This window comes from Polyodon spathula, chromosome 1 (assembly GCF_017654505.1).
Source record: "Polyodon spathula isolate WHYD16114869_AA chromosome 1, ASM1765450v1, whole genome shotgun sequence".
NCBI classification, from domain to species: domain Eukaryota; kingdom Metazoa; phylum Chordata; class Actinopteri; order Acipenseriformes; family Polyodontidae; genus Polyodon; species Polyodon spathula.
The window spans coordinates 20,682,340-20,699,160 of record NC_054534.1 but is presented as its reverse complement, the minus strand read 5'-3'; the positions used below and the strand labels follow the sequence as shown (position 1 = coordinate 20,699,160).

The window sequence follows — 16,821 nt, the reverse complement described above, 5'->3', positions numbered from 1 at the left end:
ATGAGGATTTGCATTGAATATGTTCCCTCCCTATTTGACATGTCTACTCATCACAATTTAGGGTCTGTGGTTTTAAGTAGTAGCACCTGCAATAGATTTCTTCCTCCAGAATCTTCAGACTTGCCTTTGAAGTGGTTTTTCTCAGCAGAACTAGTTTAACCCTGTTTCTGACCTGGTCTGTCAAAACCACCAAATATTTATTATATTTTATGCTTTTAAGAAAGTAGGCCATGAGGATGTTTTCTTCTTTACTGAAAGTATTAAACATTGTATCACTAACTCCCCAAAAGTCAGCTAGTACTGGTCTAGGAATAATCAATGACTCATTGACACACAGCATAAGTTTTTTTTTTTACAGTTACAGTAAATCTTGTTGATTTGATAGATATTCAAATATTGCCTCCACGTGATCTTATTGATAGTTTTGTCTATTAATTAATAAAAGTTCAATTCAATTGTACATTATAGTATTTTTTAAATATGTTTGATATTAAAAAATACATTTTAACTATTAACACATTAATTTATTTTTAAAACGGTTCAAACTAATTGAAATATTATAATTCCTATTTTGCTATGAAATAACCCCATGCAATAAGTGTCAAATAAACAAGTATTATACAGCAAACATATTAAAATAGATGTTCTAATTCTGTAGTTAATATTTCAGAAACATCAGTACAGAATATATTAGATGAATGGACTTAATACCAGAGAGAAATTATTAAACACATAGCAGGACATGTGGTTAATGGAAAGATGGGGAAATCATACTGTTTGTACTGAACCTTGATATCAGCAATTCTCCTGCCATTATTGTTTTATACAAAAGACTAATAGAGAGCACTGTGGGATCCAGGTTCCACAAGATCTATGTGGATCACTCTCTTGAAATAATTGTATGTATTGCTGATTAATCAGTTGCCCCTCTGAGTTTGTCAGCATTTGTTATTTGGACAGCCGTGCATTTCAGTTTATTTGAACATTAGGATACAAACATTGTGGATCTAAAGGTCTGGAGCACTTTTTTTTTTTAAATGCTGGTGGTCTTTGAAAATCATTGCATAACAGTTTTCAGTTAAGCAATTTATGTTCTAATAGTTCCTGCATACGCGTGGTTTAAAACCTAAGATCTGTGTGTTTAAAGATGTGATGTATACTGTTTTGTTTGGTCTAGTACGGCTATTCTTTTTCTAAATCCTGATTTATAAGCTGCATCCAGGTGTAAGGGCATGACTACAAAATAATACCTGTCACCATGCGGCAGTTCATTTCCTGTGAGCTGCAATGCCTCTGCCTGGCTTTCCTTAGCTACTCAAGCTGGAGTTCAGCCGGCACCTCAACATCAAGGGCTTAGAGCAGCATCTCAGAGCCTCTTTGAAATAACAATATTCTCACATGTGTATGATAGATTACACTGTAAACCACTGCAGTACCAGGGTGTGCTACTGCATCAGTACACCCGTACAGCATTTATTACCAATCTGTTACCATTGCCAGTATTTGTAATTCCGTGCTCTGTAAGGGATCTGTTTGTGGATTTTGTTTCCCAGCCAAGACCAGATAAAGGAAGGCCAGGGTTAACTTTTTACCTAGTTTTGAGGCTTTGTGGGCTGCTATTCCTTCCTATATTGTGATTTATATGAAGCTACATTATTTTCAGCAATTGCTACCCATTTTGTTTTTGTACTAAAAAGAAAGATGTTCTCAACACTTTATTTGCTAGGTCTTTTATGTTCTCATGACTGACCAGAAATTGAACAAGTGGCATGATAGGTATCTGCGCAGTATCATGACACTTAGAATTTCTATGATATCAGTATATCTCATACATGTCTCTAATTATTAAAACATGTCACATCATTCTGAGTTCCTGCAATCAGCTACCCAAGTTACTGTATTATAGGCAGGTTTCGCTTAAGCTACAGTAACAAAATAATTCCATAAATTATACCTGCTGTCCACTACTATGTTCTATGTATGTGCCAAATGTGCAGTTTATAGAAAATATGTATTTTTATTTTAAAGCATGCATCAGGTTCTACAATATGTTATGTAAAGTGCTCAGTTTTGCAGACCGTACAGGAAATCTGTTATAGTTTCACCTCTTAGGTCATTTCACCTTAGGTCAAAGCATATTAGAAGTAGGGTCAACATTGGAAGCAGCTGGATAGTTGATGACAGAAAAGAAGATGTTGAATTGGTAGGGACAATCTCACTCCCGAGGTGAAATGTGGAAAAATCGTGTTATAGAACGTCAAGTTTCAAAAACAGAGGAAATTAGTGTCCATGTAGCTGAAAACGTGCGCACATAAGGCTAAACTGTAAAAAAGTGGTTGTACTGACACCTGCTGGTACAAAAATGTTTTCCAGTTGTATCATTTTAATTACTAAAGCAATCTATATACAGTAGTGTAGTTAAAAATGATAACCTATCAACAAACCTGACCACTTCTCGGTATCTAATGTCTTGCTCTGTCACGTGGTCTGATTAAAGCCAGACATTTGTAGTAGGGGTGAGACTGGGAACTCAAACACCCAAAATAAGCATCGCTGCTTGGCCTTGCTTTGTTAATTGTTCACCTTTTTACATACTTTGAATAGTGTTATGTATTGCTGCCTGCTATGCATGCCAGAATAATTCCAAAAGGAAAATCAATAAGCCGCAAGCTTTACTCAGCCTGTAATTGAACTAGCACCCGAGTACTTAAATGATTTTATTGGATATTCCCATCCTTACTTTGTAGTAAGACAGATTTACAACACAGAAAGTGAATTGGTTACATGGGACAGCAACTTTTAATCTATATAGCAGTATCTGGAAATTACTAAAAACTATACTGCAGAATATTTGTCTAATTTTACCTTGGATATGTCCTTTTTATGTTGACTACATCTGTAAAATACATTAAATATAAGTCCCACATAATCATTATTTAAAATATATATATATATATATATATATATATATATATATATATATATATATTTGTTTATTAATTATTTGTTTGTTCAGTAGACACCTTTATCCAAGGAAACTTACAGAAACTAGGGTGTGTGAACTATGCATCAGCTGCAGAGTCACTTACAGCAACGTCTCACCTGAAAGACGGAGGTTATGTGACTTGCTCAAGGTCACAGTGAGTACGTGAGTGAGCTGGGATTTGAACCAGGGACCTCCTGGTTACAAGCCCTTTTCTCTAACCAGCCACTTGTTATATATACCTGTTTTTTTTTTTTTAAATCAGTACCAATGAACTAAACATTTAACATACTGTAGAAATCTAGAAAAAAAAACAGCCCATAACTTCAAATGATTCAGTCAATGAAAGAATACATAAATTGTGTTGTACTGCAAAGTTAAACAAGTTGGTAATTGCTAACAAATACCAAATGGGGAAAATTCTGTAAATGTTCCAGTTGTTTCATACCCATACACAAAAAAAAAAATTCTGAATGTGCAAGACAGTTTATGTCTTCCAGATTTTCCTTCCATCCATCTTTAATAACTACTGTATAATTTCCCATGAAGGGTGTGTGTTAGTACCACTTTATTTTCGAGGTTTACAAGATCGCTGGTGGACAGTCAGTCTGTCTGGCAGGAAAGTCTGCCCACAGATATCACAAGGCATCAACTGGACCTGGGCGTTTTGCCAGGATGCTTGGCATTGTGCCTCAAGATCATAGAAGCCTGTAGCTAGAAAATGTAAATAAAAACAGTATCAGATTTTACTGCAGACAAGGATACTGTATTCTTTGTGGAAAATATTTTCAAGTGATATCCAGTGGTTAAACACTTCAAACTATTATTAACAAGGTTTCAAGACCTTATTGTGAGTTGGATTTAACATCTGTCAGTTGTAGTGATTTTGTAGTAAAGTAGGAAATACTTTAGATGTTATTGAACAGCAACTGAACTGGACTGTATACTCTTAGGAAATCTAGTTGTATTAAAATGATATTGTGTTACTAATCATCACATACATGTAGTCCTCACACTGCCTGGCTTGCTGAAATGAACACTATTAAACAGCTAATTAAAAAGCTACATTTATTTGTACAAAACACCTGGTTAATTAAAATTACATAAAAATAAAAGTGAATTGAAATATATGTACCTGTGGCCACACTCACTGAAGGCTTTTTACGTTCTGTTCTTTGGAGACTCTTTGGCAACTGGTTATTTTCAATGTGTCATTTTTTTCAAACACTGTGGTTCATGGATATTAATAGACTTGGATCCAAATTCCCATCCACAAATGTAGCAAACAACAGTTCCTGGCCGCCTCACTATTGCTGGCTTAAAAAAAAAAATACATTTGATTAGAAACTACAGTTCTGTGACACAGCATCCCAGCAGTTGTAATTTAATGCATGTAATGCATGTAATTTAGGTCAGAAGCTGGTGTCAGGGATAGTTTTTCCAAATGTTTTCCAGAGTCCACCTTTTGACCTTATTAAAAACACTGAATGCACCTTAACAAGTTTTGTTTATGCTTCATGTACAAAAAAAAGTGTTCTTGTGAAAATTTAAGGGTGTTCTGGGAACCTATGGTCTTGCTTGGGTATCGCTTAAATTTTAAGCTTCAGTATTTGATACAGATACTTCTAAGGCTTCAGTGGAATTTGTGGTTTTCGAGAATGGAGACCTCAGTATGAAATTCAGTTACATGATCACCTTTTATAAAGAGAGATGGTGAAATTGGTTATGTGAAACAATATCTACCAGCTATGCATAGAAATAACTCATGTTATAATAATTTATAGAAAGGATTGTTTCAGATTTATAAGTATGCAGAAACATAGTATATTCTGCACATACTTGCATAGATTCAAGTGATATTTTCTTTAGGAAGTGTTAAGGTGCTGTGACTGTATGTTCAGAGAGGCTCTTCAGGCTTAGCTGCCTGTATCACAGGCCAGATCAGCCAAAGTATATTTATTACTATAAAGAAGGAAAAAAGAAAGAATAAAATAGAAAACAAGAATGTAATTTCAAGCGATTACTCTTTCAAGGGGCTTTTAGGAAATCTGAAGAACTGCTCAGTGAATTCTCTTTCTAAATTAAGGTGGCAAAGCAACTCTCTGTGCTTTTTATCAAACATATCTCTCAAATATATAAATACAATAACTGTCTTTGAACAAAAGTTATTGTTCAATAATGGATCCTAGGTCTTTTCCCAATAACTAGTAATGTTATGGGAATGTGTTTCATCATCAGGCTGTGATTTATTATTATTATTTTTTTTTTTTTTTAGGATACAACACTTCCAGAGTTGCCATTTCTTGATATTCGGCTTAATTGTAATTCAAATTAACATATTTCTGTCAGTTTCGTTTTCCAAAATGACTCAATTGTAAACAAACTGTAGGTTCATGTAACTACAATGAGGGATCTAAATTCCCCTCCACTTATGTGGCTTCAGTCCCTCTACTGTGTCTAAATAAAGCATGCAAAATAAATACACAGACAGTGCATTGACTTACATTGTAACATTTGTACTGTAACTTTTTAAAATTGAATTTACAGCTGTGTCTGTGAACAGACGGTTCATTTATCACAACACTTTGTTTGATGTATTATGTGAATGTATTCTTCCTGGCTGCAGTTCTTCGCTGTTTGTGTAGGAGATGATACACCCTTGATGTATTCTGATATCCTGCTTTAGAAAACCAGATACACAAACACACACACCTGGTTAGTGTAAGTGTTTAATTTGGAACAACAGGAGAAAAAAAAAACTGAGTTGAAGAAATAGGCCTATTATTTTAGTTCATCAGTTCCTGGATGATTATAGGATTCATCTTTCAAATGTTACATTTATGGAGAAATAAACCTTTCCTGTTAGGGTACTTCAGAAGAGTATGCTGTTGTTTGAAATGCTATATTAACTAGAAAATATAGATATTAACTAGAAAGCTGCTTGGACAATTGGGGAAAATATTATTTAACTTGTAAAATAAAATTGTGATATTACAACATTTTACATAGGTTTTACCCAACCAAGATATTGATGTAGTTTGCTGTTTTTACCACAACTCAGATGAAACGGTTTGCCACCTCCTCTTTGAAGGCTGTTTTATACCAGAGTATTCTGGATTTAAGTAGACTGTTTCTTATTCAGGTACATTTAAAATAAAATTGAAATATTGTTTGGTTACCAAAATGTAATGTATTTTGAAAATGATTTAATTTATAGTATACATGTTTTAATTATATTAGGGAAATACCATATACACAAGCTATACCAGGGCTTGAATTTCAGCGCAGGATTGCAGCAATCGCGCATTTTCCATGCTGCTCCCGCATATCTGCAACTTTTAGTGCGGGAAAACCCCGCAGAGATATTGTAGACGACCAATCTACTGTATTTTTTTTTACCCAATTTAGAATGCCTGAAACGCTTCAACAATCTGTAAGGAAGTGGGTGCTAGTGACGAAAGCACTATGATTCTGGTTAAAATAAATAAACAAATTAAAGTATTGCTAGATCTTTAAATTGCACGACGCTCTTCTCTCGTACGTAAGATTCATATATATATATATATATATATATATGTCATATATATATTATATATATATATATATATATATATATATATCGCACGTGCCCCCTTCCGTCCCGTCCGTGCGTGGGGGAAGCAGGGGTGGCAGCACCGAAATCGCACATAAAAATGATTTTCAAGCCCTGTATACGTTTTCTAAAATGTATTGTATTAAAACAAAAAAAAAACGATATATTGAATATATTTAAAAAGGACAAATACTTATTATTTATATAATTTGTATGATTTCATTTCATATGGTAAAACGTAATCCAGCCCCCCCCCCCCCCCCCCCCCCCCACCCCCCTCTAGTACCTGGATCAGTGTCAGGAGAACCTCTTGTTGTTACTTTGTTTTGTAAAATTACTAACGGACAGGTTACTAATAGGTGTGAGTTTTGACAACACGTTGAGCTATACGTGCGCACGTGCACAAACAAGGATTTTGTTATGTAAAATTAAATTATATAAAACATTTTATAAATATTTGTAATCAAGACAAATAAAAGTCGTTTAGATAATTGTGCGTCATTCTGCTCTTGGATGCGTTGAAATACTTTCGAAAAGTATCAAAACACAACAAATGTTTAAACATAATGATACAAAAAACAACAACAACAAAACAACAACAAACAAACCAACAAAACACCACCAGTGTAATGGGTTGTGGCTTTTCCAGGTCAGATTCATAATGAGACATGGACTACTATCATACATTGTGTGATAAAACCTACAACAAGAAAACACAAGGGGGCGCCATAGGCACAAGCAACGTGCATTTCCCGCGTATTTGTTAGACAGTTTTTTTACAGTGTTTATGCAGATGCTGTACTCTTAAGTCTACCTATTTTTGTTATTATTAGATTTTAAAGTGTTTAATGTTTTTAACTGGTTTTTAAATCCCAGAAGCCTTGTTAATGTATTTCAATTAAACAGCATCTCAAATGGACAGCGGGAAACGCACAAGATTTGGCCAATATCGTCGTGTTATAGGATTAAGTCTGTCTGTGGAGGGTTTACCCTGCAATAACTTTGAGTGACCTCGTATCGCATAAACTGTTGTTTCTTTCTTTCTTGCTTGCTTGCTTTCTATCTTTCACCCCTAAAAGTAATACACTTCTGTCCTTAGATGGCCTAAATGACTTTGGTTTCCTTATCACTAGATTTTGTATTAAGCAAGGGGCGCTGGAACGAGGGGTGCTGGGGTCCGGCACCACCCCCTGGCTTTACATGGCTTCCATCATATACAGGGGTTACAGTTCTGTTAAAAGGCTTTTAGCACCCCCACTTTAAAAACTTACCCAGTGCCACTGCATCAAGGGGTGTTAAAATAATTCCTAAATTGCACACGTTGCTGTCAAATGCTCAAGCCTGCACTTTGAGTAAATATTTTAAACACAAATAACACCTCTACAACAGGGTACTAAAATGTGTGTTATGAAACACGAAGAACGATTATTATAGATCATTAACAGTTTATATTACAGTTTGTATTACCCGCACAATCACGCATTTAAGGTAAGGATGTGTTCGAAGGAAGATACTGTATTTGTTTAAAGGGAGGTCCCACTTTCAGAAAAGAAAATTATACGTTGGGTTGTTTTTTTTTTTTGTTTTTTTTTTGTTTTTGTTTTGTTTTGTTTTTTGTCTATATTTGTCCTATGAAAACACCACTCAGACAGAAAGAGTGAGTAAATTGTTGGAAAAACTGAAGCTGTATTCTTGTTCGGCCAATCTGTTTAACCCCTACCTTAAAATTATATTTAGATGTATTAGCTTTAAAAATTTACAAGACTATATCCCTCATTTAAACACATCAGGTGTTAAACATTGTTGTTCTATATATTTTTTTAAATTAGTTGTTAAACATTGAATACTGTCTTTTGAGAAATATGATATACTGTTTGAAAGTCATTTGAAGGGATTTGTCAACACATTGTTTTGTGACGGCGTTCATTTGATCGGATTCCCAAATTTAGAATCCAATAGTAACGTTCTGGGATTTGTTCTTACTCTTTCTAGCTTGTTTTAGGCAAACCCAACCCATACTAGAATGATACTTAAGGCTTGCACCATTCTAGAAATGATTGAACAGTCTGTTAATTCCACCCCATTCATAAGCCTGTTTAGTACTAGGTACTAAGTTGAAATGCCCTTAATTAGAATGTAACGTACTACAACAGAGGCAATGTTGTTTCATTGCCATAGTATTGATGAAAAATGTGGCGTCATACCATAAACATCAGTAGATCTCTCTATTGCTAAGACTTCTCAAATATTTAATTATTATTGTCCATGCAGTATGATTTTTATGGTACTAATTAGACCTAACCGTAATCATAAATAACAGCGGTTTAGTTGCGATGTACAGTAACTATATTATGTGTACTAAATAACACATTATATAAATAATGTGTTATTTAGTACACATACTTTTACACCAACTTTTTACGCAGCATCTTAGTAGAATACATACTGAAGATGTTTTCACTTTAGTATTTATTGTGCTAAATAAGTAGAGAGCTTGTCGAGTATTTGACTCAGGTTGTTTTTGTTTTTTTTTTTGTTTTTTTTTTGTTTTGTTTTGGGTTTTTTTTTTTCCCAGGATAACTGATACATGAGATTTACTGGTCACAAGAAATGCAATTCAGTTTAAAAAAAAATGTTGACCCATGGTTTAGCCTCTCGTATTTCAATGCTGTGCATATAGTATTAGGCTCCCTTCTCTTTAAAGAGCGGTAGTTAAAAACAGACCAGAAGGGGCGTTCTCTAACAAAGAAAGAACAAGATCTGCGGATCTGTCAGACTTCACGTTTTCAGTCTACTACGTGAACAAACAGAATAGGAGCATGCCCGCCAGAACAGAGCTTGTATAACTTTGCAACGGTGCCAGAAACTTTTAAAAAATCCCATTCCTCCTCCTCCCTTCACTCCAGACAGCAGCGAGCAAGAGGAAGATGTGAGCGCGCGCTTGCTCATCTGCAAATTTTTTTTTACAAGAATTTTTTTTTTTTTTTTTTAACTTCAAAATTCCCTGTATAGCTCGGATGCAGTTTTCTACAAAAATAAGATTTTAAGAATTGAAGTAGATGTATATATAAATACATTAAATTTTTTTAAAAAATATTATTTTAACGGAGGATATAAAAGCTAGTTTTATATTTTCTGTTAGGTAAGTTGCCTCACTTAAACTTTGTTTAACTCGAAAATGAAGACACTCTTTTTAAACGCAGTCATTTATAGATGCATCCTCTTTTGTTATTTGACTTGCATTTTACAAGTTGTTTATTGCCAACAACAACAGCTCCACACCAAGCAAGGAAATGCCCCGTCGACAGCAGGGTTTAGGCAGAAAATTCAGTGGCAGAGTAACGGTAGGGTCTTCAGTTTGCTAAGCCATGGATCCGAATACCAGCCACCGAGAAGGAGAGAACCCAACGCCAATCTTCCACCTCCAAACCCTATTATCATACTAAGTAACACTAACCACACAGCGGGCACCGAGCACTCGAGAACCTCAAACAATGCACGCAGACGAAATCATTCTGGCACAAGACTAGGGGCAGCATACTGGTTCCAGGCTGGTTTCAATGGTACTGGACAGGGCAATGATGGAGAGACGAACCCCCCGCCACTAAGCAATCTAAGGCTAGAGGACAGAATGGTTGGGGATGATCCCTACAACCCTTACAAATCTTCAGATGACAATCCTAACTATAATTACTACGATACATATGAAAGACCACGACCAAGACAAAGACCAGGATATGGGACAGGGTATCACCAGTATGGTAAGTATTATATTCAGCATGATCAAAACGTGTAATAAAGTACACCGTCAATCTGTGAGAAAATATGACTGTTTTGCTGTTTAATTTGTAATACTAAATCCTTCAAAAACAAGTAACGGATATGCGGTTCTTTCAAAGGGTTAACAGCCATTGTGAAATGTATCTACAGGTCTCCCAGATTTGGTGCCAGACCCCTACTATATACAAGCCTCTACATATATACAGAAAATGTCAATGTACAACCTGAGATGTGCTGCAGAGGAAAATTGCCTTTCAAGGTATAACCTTCAGGGAGCTTTGGAACAGTGTTTCAACTTTCTGTGATTGCATCAGGGCATATTCTCTTTATTCAGTGCTCACCAGTACACTGAACCTTTTCACGAACCTCAACCACTGGCTGTTTTGGCTATTGCTGGTGCTAAAAGCTATATATTTGAAGTTTATATTTTTCTTTTTTTTTTCCCCGAATATAATAATAATAATAATAATAATAATAATAATAATAATAATAATAATAATTAATAATAAATAATAATAATGTATCTCTTCGGTGATTGACAGTTCAGCTTACTCGGTAAGAGACTATGATACTCGGGTGCTGTTGAGGTTTCCCCAGAGAGTGAAGAACCAAGGAACAGCAGACTTCATGCCAAGTAGACCACGCTATGCATGGGAATGGCACAGCTGTCACCAGTAAGTTAAATACATTCGGTATTTCTACAATTACTTCATCTGTTACAATGCACTACTTTCTTTGGCCACCTCACTCTATGGAATGCAGTCATAAAGCCAACTGGGGTAAACATCTGGGGCACTTGATATGGGCAATATTCACAAAGCTTTAGCTTATGAGCTATTTAAAAAAAATGTTTTGTTCATAATTTGTTTAATTACAATAAAAAAAAAAGTGTAACTCATGAGCTAAAGCTTTGTGAATAGGGCAAGTAAATAAAAAATGAGCAAAACCATTAATCCTTTTAGAAAAAAAAAAACATACATGTTTATACTTTGAAGAGCACATCAGTGGTGCCTGATAACACATTTATGCTGCAAGTGATTTTATTTGCACCTTACTGATAGATTGCTATAATATTATTGAAATGATAAAGTCATTGCTAAGCTATGAAGTGCATCAGCTTGTTTAGTGCCTTGGAGTGGATGTGGTGTTCAGTGAATAGCTTCTGCACAGCACAGTCTGTCTCAATATCTTCAGAATACTATATGTGAACGGACTGTTTCAGTAGTTTAAAAAGCAGATTGATACCCAAACCCTCCTATCTTCATCAACAATATATAATACCACGCTACAATATTAAATATCATATCTATATAGCACTATATTAGTGTCTCTCACAGCTCACGTTCTTGTTTAGCCTTTCAGTATAAAAATCAATGCACCTCAAACTACAAAGCAAGTGGATTGTTAGGTATACAGCTGGGCCACTGAACTGTATGATTGATTGGCTAGTTAAGGTTTAGACTTAGTTAATTGATAACTGCCTTTTTTTGTTACAAATGGTGTAGTTCGTATAGATTTAACAAATTAAACAGAAGTGTAAAACACATTGAAAACAACAAATAGCATGATAATGAATATCCTCCAGTAGTTTTGATGAAGAATACAAGAATCAATAATCTGTATGGCTTATAATAATAATAATAATAATAATAATACATCTTTGTTTATGTGTAATAGACATTACCACAGTATGGATGAATTCAGCCACTATGACTTCTTGGAAGCCAATTCACAGAGAAGAGTAGCTGAAGGACATAAAGCAAGTTTTTGCCTTGAAGACAGCTCATGTGACTATGGCTACCGTAGACGCTATGCTTGCACATCTCATACACAGGTGTGGTTTTCTGCAGACAATTGCTTTAAACATGAGATCCTTTTCTATTAATTGCTATTATTGTAACTTCCAACAGTGAACACTGATGAACTCTGTCATTGAGTCACATAATAGGATAATGGTCAGTGTAGCTCCCAGTGCATTGTGCTAGTAAAAAAAACACGTGTCTTGACCAGTGTTGAAGTTTTCTGTGATTTGGGCCACTGCTACTGTTTTTTTGTTACCATACACTACACACATCTGCAACCAGTCAGTGTGCTATTAACTTGGAATGTCCTTCTTTAGCAGAATTCCTCTCAAAAGTCCAGCAACAGCTGGTCAGAAATCATGACACTTGCATTTTTCTGACTGTTCTGACATTTAGATGTTCCACATGGCTAAACTGCCAAAAAAACATACCACAGGATTAAAGTGTAGTCACAGCAGCATATAGTGGATTCATTGTGATGCTATATACAGTAGCAGATAAAAAAAAATTGGATTCAGTTAAAAAGGTATAGTCACAGTAATATATAGGGTTCATCAATTTTTTTTTTTAACTAACATGAAGATAAATAATATATATATATATATATATATATATATATATATATATATATATATATATATATATATATATATATATATATATATATATATATATATATTCCCCTTTTGTGCAGGGTTTGAGTCCAGGATGTTATGACACCTACAATGCTGACATTGACTGCCAATGGATTGATATCACAGATGTAAAGCCTGGCAACTATATACTTAAGGTTTGTGACCTTTTAGTATCTAACATGTCTGTATATACTGTAACATAGTGCACTTACACAAAACTAACACCTGTTTTTTTTTTGTAGGTTAGCGTGAATCCCAGCTACCAGGTACCAGAATCTGATTATTCAAATAACGTTGTACGATGTGACATTCGCTACACAGGTCATTATGCATATACATCAGGATGCAGACTTTCAGCGTAAGTTCTTTTTTTTATGTGAATATATTGTTATTATTATTATTTCCATTTTATTAAATGCTTGTCTATGTTAATGCCCTATTTTAAATTTATTGAAACACAGAAAAAGGCACTAAAGCCCAGTGAAATGCTGCTGTTCTAATGCAGCATGTAAATGTGGACTTGATTCCTAGATTATACAAGAGAATAATGTACAAGACACACAAACTATGAAAATTGGTGAATTATGAACGTTATTCATGTATTTTATAAAAAATATAGGAGGTTAGACTATAGATGCAATAGGCTTTACATAAAGATAATGCCTGGACGTACTTGATGCCCACTTAATTCTATAGTAAAATGAGTATTCTATGTTTTTGACAGAAGATCACTGTGGCATAGTGGTGAGTGGTCAAGGCTGATCAGTGGCAGAAATAGCAAACCCCAAACACCAGTTTATAGCGCCTTGGTGCACTTGTATTCAACAAAATAAATCAAAACAGGAACAAAAGGTTTAAACAAATACCCTACAATGTCTTAAAACAAACAGAATAGAACACACAAGCTTCAGCTATCCCGTTTGTGTTTTTCTCTCAACAAGCATCCTTTGTTCCTTGTATACCATGCGGCCATCAATTATCCCAACACCACCTGGCCACATTCCACACTTTTCCATTCAAACAGTCACTCAATTAATCAATTAAACAATGTCATGTGGCTGTGCAAGGGTGGCCAGCTTGGTTCCAGCTTCCTTCGTCAAGATGGCCAGCAGGCACAAAACTCTCACACACACCTGTGCATCCATGTGCAGAGTCTCTGCTCTGTCACACCACATATTCCAACAGGGCTATTTACTGGCCAAGATAGCAGTCAGACCTATGGCGTTTTGATCAAAGTATAATACAATGAGAACATTAAACATCATCAGGGAACTCTGAAACCTTATCCAATGATGTAACTGGCAAGCAATCAAGAGATTGAACATTCACATTGTGTGCAGCCAAAAGGGTCTCTGATGGTGGAGAAAAAGGAGGGTCTGTAGGATATAGATATTTATTTTGTGTAAGAGGAGGCTTCTTGTTGGAATAACTATGAGATTGTTGGCAAGAAATGGTCAATGAAGTGGTAGCAAAGAAGCCTAGAACGAAGATCAAATTGCAGTAGACCGATTTAATTGCATTCCAGCTGTACTGACTTCATGCCAAGGTGGTTTCTGGCAGAGATCAAGATTATCAAGGCAAAAAGAGGCCCCACCAAGTACTGAAGCAATCCGTTGACTGTTTAAAAAAATAATAATAATAATAAAAAAAAGATTTGGTTGTCTACTGAATTTGGAACAATTTTTGAATAATCAAAACATATGATCTTCAGCAAGACACAAAGTATTAAGCTATTTTGTCTATAATTAAATTCAAGATTACGCCTTAGTTATACTTGTTTGTTTTTTGTACATATTTGACGCAGGTTCCACATCATTTGGAAACACAACTTGTTTCCAGCAATAAGCGGCCACTGTGAACAAATTTATATTGCCAAAGTATACGTTTGGGGAAGAGAAAAAAATAGACCTGGATAAAAATATGATTTTCAACTGTTGTTTCCCCTTAGATCATTATTTGCCATGCTTACCAACTATTCCAGCAGAAGTGTTTTTTGAAAAGATTGAGTGGGGAGACATATTAGCCAAGTTTGGTCACTGAAAGTCATAATGAAGTATTGTGCAGTGAAGCCTGCGCAAGGCTAATATACTTCCCCACATCACGCCACCACAGTGAGCCTTGAGGAATCATTCAGAATCAATTTTTTTTCTGGAACAAAATGAAAGGCTCATACAGAACACACAAAATATGATATTTAACAGGAAATATAATATGGTTTAGGAAAACAAAACGTTTAAAGCTGCAGTATACAATGCTAAATAACTCACTGGCATTTTCATTAATAATGCTGCATCATCCATCTTACGCAGCGTCACATAACTCAGCTGCCTATCTTCAGGATAAACAGCACTCCATCTCGACATCAAACACTAACTCATCAGTTTTACACTATAACGTGAAAATTGATTTAAATTATAGAAGAAAAGGTTCCTAATATATCAGCAAATCTGAAGTGTCTGCTGTATGTGTTACAGGGAATGCAGTGGCCCTCACAATCATATTGTAGCCTTTTAAAGCTTTTGCCAATCTCTTTAAATGATACATGTTTAAAAAAAAAAAAAATCCCTGTAAACACTTTTACCAGAGAAACTTGAGTACTTGTAAAATCTTTGGGATTTCAGGCTTTGTATTTCTCAGCACCTAAGACTAGTGCTGCAGAAATACATAAGTAACATTTATAAATGTTTTCATTTTTCAATGTTGGGAAATCTATGAAGCCTGTTGTCTTATCTTAAATACAGCATTGTAAAAACACCAAAAATGGCTCTGTAATGCGATTGCATTTTAGTTGTGTAACATACTTTGTAATTTGGGATTTTTGTCCTTAAAATGTCATAATGACGACCCATGATTTGTTGAGTAAACAACTTCTCATTTCTTTTCAGGTACTAATTTACTAGATGTGGATCTGTGCCAAAAGAGTGAAATGAAAATACAAACTGCCTTAAGATATTTTCAGAATGCCAGGATAGATACATTTTTTAATTGCACAAGGACTGCTTTTTGTAACAAAACACTATAACTGGATTTTAAGCTACTGCAATAAAATGATCATTTTTAGTTCAAACAGCTTGGATTTTAGAGATTATAGAGTTGGGTGGTATTAGAAAACACACAAAAAAAATAAATAATTCTCGGGACATAAACAACATTTGGAAGACAGTACAGCATTGGGATATATATTTTTTTTTTTTACGTGTTAAAACATTCATTGTAAAATATGTCTGTAAATAACCAAATCTGACCAAAGTGTACTCGGATTTTAAATTGACTGTAGCATTTTTTCAGTTACGCAGCATTAGCTCAATTAAGAGTACATACTTGACATGCATAGAATAATGATGGTTATTTAAAACCTACTATTTGTGCAGTTTAATGGGATCAGAACACCACTTTAACAGACATAAGACCACTTTCATACTGCCTTTACTGACTATTTTTTTTAAAAAAAACAGAGATAATGATCAATGTCTTGTTAAAACAACAAACTGCCTGTATCAGAAACATATTTATGTGACTATTCACTCAATATACAAATGTAATGTGAGGTCACCTATATGGGACCACACACTAAGGTTTCACATCCTCATGCAAAATACCAAAAATGTTTTTTGGACAAGTTCCAGTCAGTAAACTATGTAGTCCACGTATGCAGGAATACAGTGGCTACATCCAGTCTTGCAATAAACACTCTTATAAAAAGTGCCCTATTGTTAAATAAAAACAAGTGCTAAATTATTAGCCTACTTGGAATTTGATTTCAATTTTCTTTGTAACTAGTGTGCAGGTAAAAGTTAAATGCCACTAAATGTTGCAGCTTTGTAGATAAAATACTAATTAACTTGTTTTGATAGTGTTAAAAAAAAAAAAAAAAAAAAAGTACTCCTGTATAACATTAATAGTAGCTTTGTATTCTTATTGCCCTTTCATATTCTTACTTTACATTCCTGTATCTTTAATGAAAAATGTACTTGAATAAATGGTGAAGTGTTCAATGTACATTCTCTCTTTCTACAAATTATAAACTTG

The 16,821-nt window shown here is 34.6% G+C and overlaps 2 protein-coding genes across 2 annotated transcripts; one reads left to right on the top strand and one right to left on the bottom strand.

Annotated features, from left to right (window-relative positions):
- Positions 1 to 3,551: 3,551 nt before the first annotated feature.
- On the bottom strand, positions 3,552 to 4,828 carry LOC121316765 (zinc finger protein 474-like). Its single transcript, XM_041251973.1, is given in 4 exon segments — positions 3,552 to 3,697; positions 4,119 to 4,194; positions 4,196 to 4,300; positions 4,823 to 4,828. Coding segments are annotated over 4 exon segments (333 nt in total).
- Positions 4,829 to 9,337: 4,509 nt separating this feature from the next.
- On the top strand, positions 9,338 to 16,784 carry LOC121315403 (protein-lysine 6-oxidase-like). Its single transcript, XM_041249462.1, has 7 exons — positions 9,338 to 10,336; positions 10,506 to 10,614; positions 10,898 to 11,029; positions 12,033 to 12,189; positions 12,852 to 12,947; positions 13,035 to 13,150; positions 15,678 to 16,784. The coding sequence occupies exons 1-7, from the start codon at positions 9,754 to 9,756 to the stop codon at positions 15,682 to 15,684; spliced, it is 1,200 nt and encodes a 399-aa protein (XP_041105396.1). The 5' UTR covers positions 9,338 to 9,753; the 3' UTR covers positions 15,685 to 16,784.
- Positions 16,785 to 16,821: the final 37 nt, after the last annotated feature.

Coding starts and splice junctions, on each gene's coding strand:
- LOC121315403 (XM_041249462.1), top strand. CDS start 9,754: ATGAAGACACTCTTTTTAAACGCAGTCATTTATAGATGCATCCTCTTT. Junction 10,615..10,897: donor GAGGAAAATTGCCTTTCAAG/GTATAACCTTCA, acceptor GGTGATTGACAG/TTCAGCTTACTCGGTAAGAG. Junction 11,030..12,032: donor GAATGGCACAGCTGTCACCA/GTAAGTTAAATA, acceptor TATGTGTAATAG/ACATTACCACAGTATGGATG.